The sequence below is a fragment of the Cydia fagiglandana genome, chromosome 1 (genome assembly GCF_963556715.1).
Source record: "Cydia fagiglandana chromosome 1, ilCydFagi1.1, whole genome shotgun sequence".
In the NCBI taxonomy this organism is placed as follows: Eukaryota; Metazoa; Arthropoda; class Insecta; order Lepidoptera; family Tortricidae; genus Cydia; species Cydia fagiglandana.
Genome location: NC_085932.1, coordinates 5630220 through 5640536, shown reverse-complemented (window position 1 = coordinate 5640536; position 10317 = coordinate 5630220). Strand labels below are relative to the sequence as shown.

Here is a 10317-nt window from a genome sequence, read left to right as displayed (position 1 = left end):
TATGCCCATCTTTTTAGTTAAAAGATATATGTATATATTTGTGCTTCTAAATACAGGAACTTACCATCGATTTCATCAAATAATTATTGAACAATTGTTTTGGAGATAATAGAATCTCATTTTGGACCAAAACTATTTAAGTTAAGTTGAATTACTGAAATACAGATATTTTCTTATGAAATTATTATTTTTACTTTTGTACTCATCAATGTCTACCCTAGATTAACACTAAATATTAACGTAAGAATGAATTCATCAAATGTATTAATCATACAATAAAACTATAATATAATAACAAAAAAAATATGACTTGAACAGTGCCTCAGTGTTACCAGTAAATTATTGTATACTCCTTACTTTGTGAGATTAAGATTTTCGAACATAGTTACTAGCTAGACAGACAATATTTTTTACGCATACTCCAGTAAAATTAATAATATTTTTTGACTGATATGATTGTAAAACAAGTGTAAGTTTTGGTATTACACACACGGACATACATCTTTTCACAGTTACATTTTACCCGAAATTACGACTTTACTTCAAGTAGCAACATCATTATTTTGTCTGTCAACTAAAAGTCAATCGGAAAGGAGGAGCGTGTGCCGATTTGCTGAAGGATCAAAAAAACTACCTTACCATTTTGCAATCACCTTGAACAGACAAATAAACTATATTTAATGTGAGTTAAACTCCTACAAAATCTATTTATTAATTTCTGCTCAATATCGGTTAATTTCTTTAAAAATCGCCCTTCAATTTTGACAGAAATGTCATTACATAATATCAAGTTAGATATTCAGTATTCGGTGAATTTTATAACCAACAAGAATATTGTCGGTGTGTAGCCAGAATGATATTATTTGTGTTTGCAGCATGTCTGTGGCACTCCGCGGTTTGTTGAGGGGCGCAGCCAGGAGGGTCCAAGTCCGCACCTTCGCGGCGGAGGCCCCCAAAGAAACTGTCAAAGAGGGCGAGATGGCCCTCACCTTCGCCGCTGGTAACAAGGTATTTATTATTTAAAAAATAATTTATTGCACCAAAGAATAACTTAATGTACAAAAGGCGAACTTAATGCCATGAGGCAGTCTACCAGTCAACCTTAAGGCCAAGCAGAAAATATTGCAGGCGGTGCATTAGAAAACCAAAAGAGAACTTATCTAGAAACAAAATATATACAATGTACATGTCGCTTAAACTAGATTAACTAGAAGGAAACATCCATGTCACAGTTAAGTTGGTACCTACTGTCCCTAGGCTTGTTCACAAAATTTTGGTTTGAAGGTACTATCCTTATCTGCAGTCAGGTTAGCAATTCTTAGCATACTATTAACAGAACCTAAAATTAAAGTTCTCAATAAATATATTTGAATACTATGTGTTAAAACAATTACAGAGCTGCTCATTTAGTTCTGTATTATTATTAGTTCTACAGTGGCGGATTTGCCCAGGCCTACCTGGGCCTAGGGCGGCAAAGACTGCAAATCCGCCACTGGTTCTACTATGTATATGTGTTTTGCAGGTGTTTTACAACAAGGTGTCAGTGAAGCAGGTTGATGTCCCATCCTTCAGCGGATCCTTTGGTATCTTGGCTAAGCACGTTCCCACACTGGGTATGTATATACAATATGAGTCGTTCCGATGATGCTGTCCAGTTTTTAAATAACACTTTGTATAACGCTTTCCACCGCTGGATTCCAAAGAAAATACGGAAGCACTCGTGTAGTCGTACCTACCCAGTCTTCTATACGAGAGCAATCATCCGTGACATAGAGCTAAAAGCACATCTCCATCGACAATGGAAAAGGTCGGGAAATAAATTGTTTTATGACCGCTATAGTCAGCTTCGTACAAAAATAAAAACTGACATAACTGAGGCACAAAATAATTATATGAAAAACGTGTCTGAGATGTTATCTCGTAACCCGGCTCAATTTTGGTCCCATGTAAATTCCTTACGTTGCAAGGGAGGTGTGGAACCGAGAGTGACGCGCGGGGATGTAGAGCACACAGGCGCTGATGCCGCCCGTGCGTTCGCGTCTCACTTCGGCTCGGTTTTTCTATCCGATGAACCTGTCCTAGACCCACAGGTAGCCAGCGCGGCCTTGCCTGTTGACGCGAGGTGTATTGATATCAGGGGTTTTACACAGAATGACGTAAGGAACGCAGTAAAAAAACTAAAACCTAGGTCGGCGCCTGGACCGGATGCGATACCGGCTTTTGTGCTCAAGGGTTGTATTGATAGTCTTGTGGGTCCGATAGAGTTCATTTTCAACCTCATTCTTCATTCTGGCGTATACCCAACTGACTGGAAGAGATCGAGGGTAACGCCGATTCCGAAGAAGGGATCTAAACTTAAAGTCGAGAACTATCGTCCCGTTGCAATTCTGAACGCCCTGGCAAAAGTTTTTGAATCGGCGACACATTGCAAACTGCTCCCTCAATGTCAGCCTCACATAACCAGTACACAGCATGCATTTCTCCCCAGAAGATCGGTGGCCACAAACCTGCTCTCGTTGACCCATATTTTATCACGCGAGTTGGATAAGAAAGCTCAGGTGGACGTCGTCTATCTGGATTTTCAAAAAGCTTTCGATCGGGTAGATAATGACGTCCTTCTTTTAAAACTAGGTGCTATGGGGTTCACACCCAGACTTATAAATCTTTTTGCGAATTATCTATCCGATCGAAAACAGTACGTGAAGTATGGTCCTTACGTTTCAGAAAGCTACCCCACGCGCTCTGGTATCAGTCAGGGGTCCAACTTGGGACCATTTCTTTTTGTGCTGCTGATGAACGATCTGCCTGTCGAAGTGCATCACTGCACAGTGCTAATGTTCGCTGATGATGTGAAATTGATTAAACCGATCCAAAGCCAAAGGGATTGCGAGGAGCTGCAACGGGACATAGAGGCAGTTTATCGTTGGAGTGTTGAAAATGAACTCTATTTCAATGCAAGTAAATGCGAAATGATGTCTTTCACCCGGTCCCATACACCTCAAATATTTAGTTACAATATTGGCGGCGCCGGCATATCGCGCTCGGAACAGGTACGGGATTTAGGAGTTCTCTTTGACTCAAATATAACGTTTCGCGAACATGTCCAGGCCGTGGCTAAGACTGCGTACAGCAGACTGGGTTTCGTTCTGCGCAATTCAGCGCCCCTGACTGTGGAAGCCATGCGTGTGTTGTATGCGGCACTCGTGCGCAGCATTCTCGAAACGAATGCAGTGGTGTGGAGTCCGCATGAAAGCAAATATACACTTATGCTGGAGCAAGTCCAAAAGTCGTATCTTAGGGCATTATACAAAAAAACACACACCTATTATCCGTATATGTACCCTACTCTGTTTCTGCAGGGACACCTAGGGTACGACTCGCTCCAGTTACGGAGGATGCTCTCTTTGGCGAAATTCACGATCGGTGTTATTAGAAACAGAATAGATAGCGTAGCCCTTGTCGAGGCCTTCATGCGATTATTTGTGCCTAACCAGTACACTCTTGGGCGGCGCCACCCGCTGCTGGCGGAGGGCACCGCGCGCACGCGGGCGCACGCGCAGGCGCCGGTCGCGCGCGCGCACGCTCTGCTCAACTCCGTGCTCGAGGCACACCCAGAGTGTGATTTGTTTGTAAGTGCAATTGGACGACTGATGATTGAGTGTAAGAGAGTGATAGAGCGAGAGATGCCTGTAAGTAGTATTTTATAATATTGTTATGTAAATACTTGTGTACCCTAGGTATAAGTATTACTGTCTCCCAATTTGTGCCGCTGTGGCTTTAGCTGTTAAGGTACAATTGTCAACTTAAATAATAATAATAATAATAAGCCCGCAGGGCAGCTTGTGGCGAGCTGTTGGGGAGTAACGACCCCACGGACCCGAGTGCTCCCGAGAGTCGGTCAGGGTCTCCGTCTCCGGCGTGTCTTCGTCGGTCGGAGTGGACCCCAAGGGGACCCGCAGGACTCTCAGCTCTGGCTTGCCTTCATTGGCCGTCCAGAGAGGAGTCGCTAGAGCTATATGCTCCAGGGGTGGAAGTGAAAGATGCATAAGACGCGAGTTGGCACAGTGGCTGGTAACAGCCACTGGGTAGAAAGCGGCGCACACCTCTCGACACCCCTGAGCCGCTCACATCGATGTTGCTCCTGGTCGTCTTTACGACGGCAGTTTCAGGGGCCCATCTAGTCAGCGGCGAGTCACCACCTGCCTCGATGACGGTGTTAACATTGTTATGGCAGGTGTCCGGACCTCTTTGCAATAGCCCAGTTTCATTGTCCACCCAAACTGCAATCTATAGACCGGAACGCTGTTCACTTTTTCTACAATAGTCCCAATGCCTGCTGTGACCGGTTCATGGGTGTCTATTGTTGCGCCTGTGAACGGGTTCCAGCAGGCGTTCTACATGACATTAAAGCTCTCCAAACGGCCTCTACGTGTTGGATCTGTATCCCCACGCAAGCCTATCAAAAGACCGGGATTTATAGGCCCGTGAAATCCAGAAAGGAGATACAAACAATAATAATAATAAGGCGCGTATAGTACGTCGATTCCTCACTCTGCGGCCCTGACCACCGGCAGCTTGGGCCCTGCCCCGCTGCCGGCGGCACCCTAGGTTAGGTTTTTTATAATGTGTTTATAATTTTTTTTTTTATTGTTTGTAAGTGTTTTTATATTTTACTTTTATATCCATATTATAATTAACCTAACTTAAGAAGAAAAATAAATAAAGAGAATAATAATAAACCCGCGGGGGCAGCTTGTGGCGAGCTGACGGTGAGTGGTGACACCGCGGACCCCTATTCCAGAGGGCCCTGTCATCTGGCCCTCGCCTCTGTGCTTGCCTTGATTGGCCGGCCAGAGTGGAGTCGCAAGAGCGAAACCTATGCTCCAGGTTGGAAGTGTAAAATGTCATAACGCCGGCGGCCTGCTGAACGGATCACCGGGATCTGGCTACCGCAGACTCACCTCTCGACAACCTTACAGCCGCTCTGAAGTGTTGCCCTATTGTCGCACTGTGCGTGCGGCCGTTATAGGGCCCACTAAATGAGTAGGCGAGTCACCACCTGTCTTACACAATTTTGAGACTGATTGTCACGGCAGGTGTCCGCTAGTCTCTCCCATAGCCCATTATCCAGTACATCCAACTTTCAAATCTATAGCCCATGACCTTAGTTCCCATCGCAGCATAAAAGTGCTGCACTGCAATAGTCTTTGCACCTGGCGGGGACCATCTCCGGATGTATCACATTGTGCGTTCGGGGATGGCATCCGCCACGTGTATCCCTTGCTTTTAGATTAATTTGTCTTAAAGGGCCTCTGCGCTGTTGGCTTCGGCCCCACGCACGCCTCCCAAAGGTCCGGGACCCCATGGTCCCGAGATATGGAAAGACAGACAAATAATAATAATAATAATGTGCAGGGCAGCTTGTGGCGAGCTGTTGGGGAGTAACGACCCCACGGACCCGAGTGCTCCCGAGAGTCGGTCAGGGTCTCCGTCTCCGGCGTGTCTTCGTCGGTCGGAGTGGACCCCAAGGGGACCCGCAGGACTCTCAGCTCTGGCTTGCCTTCATTGGCCGTCCAGAGAGGAGTCGTTAGAGCTATATGCTCCAGGGGTGGAAGTGAAAGATGCATAAGACGCGAGTTGGCACAGTGGCTATTAACAGCCACTGGGTAGAAAGCGGCGCACACCTCTCGACACCCCTGAGCCGCTCACACCGATGTTGCTCCTGGTCGTCTTTACGACGGCAGTTTCAGGGGCCCATCTAGTCAGCGGCGAGTCACCGCCTGCCTCGATGACGGTGTTAACATTGTTATGGCAGGTGTCCGGACCTCTTTTACAATAGCCCAGTCTCATAGTCCACCCAAACTTCAATCCATAGACCGGTATACTGTTCTCTTTTTCTACAATAGTCCCAATGCCTGCTGAGACCGGTTCACGGGTGTCTATTATTGCACCTGTGAACGGGTTCCAGCAGGCGTTCTACATGACATAAAAGCTCTCCAAGGGGCCTCTACGTGTTGGATCTGTGTCCCCACGCAAGCCTATCAAAAAACCGGGATTATAGGCCCGTGATATCCAAGGAGATACAAATAATAATGTCATATTTATTTTATCAATATGTTATGATTTCAATAAATGGTTTTAAAAACTTCATTTTTATTAGTTTATATCAGCGGTCGGCAACCTTTTAGCAGCCAAGGGCCACATAGCAGTTAACGAAGTGGACGTGGGCCGCACTTTGTTAATATTTATAACTTAGACATTGTCATTTGTCAATATTACATACAAAGTGGCCAGGGAGGCTCGCGGGCCGCAAGTGAGAGGTTCGCGGGTCACGGGTTACCGATCGCTGGTTTATATTGACTGTGTGCCTACAGCACTTTGTATTTGTGTTTTGAGGTTTTATTCCTGGATATTCATCTTGGGTCACTACAAGTTAAAGACATTACAGATCTTTGTTTCAGTATTAATTCATAATTATTCCTATCTTGTATGTTTCTGAATATACAAATTTGTTTATAAAAATCATGTTTGATACTTGAGTCTATCAAATAAAGTTACTGCACTTTTTTTCAGTCATCACTGGCAAAGAGAATTCTAAAGATTATATTAATAAAAAGGTTGCATTCATATATTATTGTGTTTTTACGGCCATCTTTGGCCACTACCAATTGAACACCTTGCTGTAGCATAACTATTTCAGTCCACAAAGTTTTGGATTGGATTTGGTCTACAAATGGTTGAACAATAGTTTCCTAATGAGGAAGGTTGAATAACCTAACTCATTACTATGATGACATTCTCCTGGGTCACTGGTTTTATGGCATTTATCATAATTGGCCAGCTACTAAACATGTTAAAAGAATATACCAAATTTTATGTTAAAGGAAAAAATGGAAATAGTTACGCTTCTGGCAGGACTTGAACCGGCAACCTACATAACCTGTGTGTTGCTCTTAACTAATTAAGTGCTCTTAATATATATTATTATTATGTTTAAAAAATGGTAATGTTATTCTCTATTAGTTCGTTTTTTTTAGCAATAGAAATAAGGTAAACAATCTTGATGTGTCTTTTAATTGAAAACCACATTTTTAAAAAAAGCTACGGCAAATATGTAACAGTTATGAATCTAATACGAACATTTATATTCCTCTGCTTTCATAAAGTAATAGTTTTTGATTTTTATTAAAAAGCGTTTTTCAATTAAAAGACTTGTCAAGATCGCTTACCTTCTTGCAAGTTCTTTCTAATGCTAAAAAAAAGGAACTATAACAACTAAAGTTGTATGTATGTCTCCTAAATTTACATATCTGTATAATTTGTTTAGTTGTAAATAAGATTGGTATTTATTGTTTTCAGCTGTCCTCCGACCTGGTGTTGTGACAGTGGTTGAGAGTGACGGCAAACAGAACAAGATCTTCGTGTCATCTGGCACCATCACCGTCAATGACGACTCCTCCGTTCAGGTATGTCAAACAAAAACAGCAGCAGGCCATTTTTTGAATAACTATAATTAAAGCAGGCATTTCTTTCTTAAAACCTTTTTCAACAAATCAACTTTTGGACCTATACTTTTCATTTTCACGTCACTGGCGTTACCAAAAATGTATCTGGAGTTACCAAGAAATCATATTTCCAATTTAATATTTGTCTAAATTTTAGGTTCATCAGAGACTCAGAGAGCAAACCGCTTGTTTTAACGTTTAACATGAAATTATATAAAAGTAATTGTACACTCTAATAACTCATATTATGTAAAATAAGAACTGAGATGCCAATTTGCAATACAATTATAAACATATTAAAACAGCGCAGCACCATGCCATGATATTGGATAAACTCTTCTTGCTTGCCGCAACAATAATATTATAATATTTTTTATAACCAAAACCTTCAAGTGAAGTGACAGATTAGTGTCGGCAGGCGTGTCTCACTCCGCGATTTCGTCGCTTTGCTATAAGTATTAGCTAAAAGTACATCCGTTCGGCCCCAATTTTGGGGTTTGCCATAAGCCGCGCGTGGCGCTGTCGCCACCTAGCGGCCATATCTGTGCTGATCGTAACAGACGCGTTTTGTTAGAGAGTGAGTCTTCTGTACTTAGTACTATTATTTATTCTGTGGTGTCGGTCTAAAAGTTGATTCGCTCATGTATGCTTGTTATTTGATCGGCTCGTGTATTGCAGGTGCTGGCCGAGGAGGCGCACCCGCTGGAGAGCCTGGACCGCGGCGCCGCGCAGGAGGCGCTCAGCAAGGCGCAGTCCGAGCTCAGCTCCGCCAGCGGGGACAAGGTACAGTCGCCATCAGATATATCGGAGCGGCCGAGGTGTTCACAATATCTGAACAAGCACTGTAACGCCTTGAAAATAGGGGCGTCCTCAGATATTTGTGAGCACCTTGGCCGCTCCGATATATATGATGGCGACTGTACACACAACTATGCCAGTCGCAAGTTGCATACGTTTCTTTAACTTACCATCGTGGTTAGTTCCCGATTCGCCGGATTCTTGTTCGTCCGATTGTCTCTTATTACTCGGATTGTGACGTTCTAAAAGTTCCGTCACACAGGCGGAACCTTTGAACGGGGCGCGCCGCTTTTACATATAAAACGCTCGCTCACGCTCCGCCCGGAAACCGCGCCTGTGTGACGAAGCCTTAAAGAAAATCCGGCGAATCGGGTACTCGCGATTTAAGCTTTGCATTTATGATTACGAACTGTGAGTTTTATGATATTGACATTTTTAGTGATAGGGTTAAGGTTGTGTAATTTCTGACACTTACCTACCTACACCCGTTACGGGTAAGGGTGCCATCAACGTTAAAGATTGTCGGTGCCAAAGCTCTATGTTCACGCCATAGAAGCTACAAAACTTCATTAGTTGCGACTCGAAGAATGCGGTTTTATTGCCTGTCCTGTCATGTATCACTTTCGCACTTACAAACTTGTTAGAACGTGACAGTGATAAGCATGGTGACAGACGATAAAGATGCCACCATCTTAGCCCTACCAGGCGTGGCTCACTCCGCGATTTCGTCGCTTTGCTACAGGTAGCTAAAAGTACATCCGTTACTACCCCAATTTTGGGAAAAGCCATAAGCCGTTCGTGGCGCTGTGGCCACCTAGCGGCCATATCTGTGCTGATCGTAACAGGCGCATTTTGTTAGAGAGTGAGTCTTCTGTACCTAGTGCTATTATTTATTCTGTGGCCCTCCTGCTATTTCAATATTTTCAAGTTTTCTTATAAACTCTATTTATTCCAGGCTAAGGCTGAGGCGGCGATCGCCGTGGAAGTCGCCGAGGAGATCGTGAAGGCTGCGTCCGCGTAAGGCGGACATCTAGCGTTAGTCTAACTCTATATAAACTGAACCATCTATAATATATGTATAATAAACACCTCCGTAGAACATGTCAACAGTTCTTACTTATTGCATGTCACTACTGTAAATTATTTGTTGGTCGAAATAAAACAGCGATATGTAGTTGACGTTTGAGTAGTTTATTCAACACAAATCAAACACTTTGGTACAAACTGTTAGCTGCTACAGCGTCGGTTTCGCACAATTCAAAATAAACAGAAAATGCGGCCGCGAACACAACACAGCAAGCGAACTTCGAACTTATCAAAAACCCCGATAGAATAGCCATTTATTACCGCTACGCATTTATTTATTATACGTTTATCGATTCGACATTATAATTTTGGATTAAGCTACCATATAATTTTGAATAATTTTATAATTTTTAATTTGTTCACAATTTTAACTAAGCTTTACCGAATTCGCTAATATGGAAGGTTAATAGAAGAATTGGTTGCGAGGAAGCCGCGGGACCTACCTACTCAGCTACGCGACGCACAACACATAAGGAAACACCTACACACGACACGACGTGTCTTACGCTATCTCCAATAACTATAGAAGGATTAAATTACGACTATGATTAGTAAAAATGTACCTTATCTAGAGTAACATTAGAAGCATTCAAATTCCGCGTCGGTAGTGTGTAACTTGACAGTTAATACTTTAAATTCATTTCGTCTTCGTTCCTGTATATCGGTTTAGTTGAGGATTACAATAGTGTATGTACCTAGAGTTGATTAGTTAATTTACTTCATTAATAATATTGCGTAACACATACGTCACTAACTAGCTACGGATTATACGAGTCGTTTAAAAGTTGATTAATTAGTAATAAAGAAGCTTAAATCTAGACTTAACCTACGTAGTGTATGCTTAAATGCAATTTTAAAACAATAAAAAAAACATACAATTTACAAAGTAAATGTTGGCAATACAATAACGTAAATGGTAAAAAAGCAT

At 42.8% G+C, this 10317-nt stretch overlaps 1 protein-coding gene across 1 annotated transcript; it reads left to right on the top strand.

Annotated features, from left to right (window-relative positions):
- The first annotated feature begins 564 nt into the window (after window positions 1–564).
- Window positions 565–9482, top strand: LOC134680186 (ATP synthase subunit delta, mitochondrial). Its single transcript, XM_063539269.1, has 6 exons — window positions 565–682; window positions 876–1008; window positions 1523–1613; window positions 7360–7466; window positions 8184–8288; window positions 9259–9482. Exons 2-6 carry the CDS (start codon window positions 877–879, stop codon window positions 9322–9324), a joined length of 501 nt encoding a protein of 166 aa, XP_063395339.1. The 5' UTR covers window positions 565–682; window position 876; the 3' UTR covers window positions 9325–9482.
- The last annotated feature ends 835 nt before the right edge of the window (window positions 9483–10317 follow it).

Bases quoted from the DNA above. Each gene is read 5' to 3' on its own strand.
- LOC134680186 (XM_063539269.1), top strand. From the start codon at position 877: ATGTCTGTGGCACTCCGCGGTTTGTTGAGGGGCGCAGCCAGGAGGGTC. The intron at 1,614-7,359 runs GTATGTATATAC...TATTGTTTTCAG, and splicing joins TAAGCACGTTCCCACACTGG to CTGTCCTCCGACCTGGTGTT. The intron at 7,467-8,183 runs GTATGTCAAACA...CGTGTATTGCAG, and splicing joins ATGACGACTCCTCCGTTCAG to GTGCTGGCCGAGGAGGCGCA.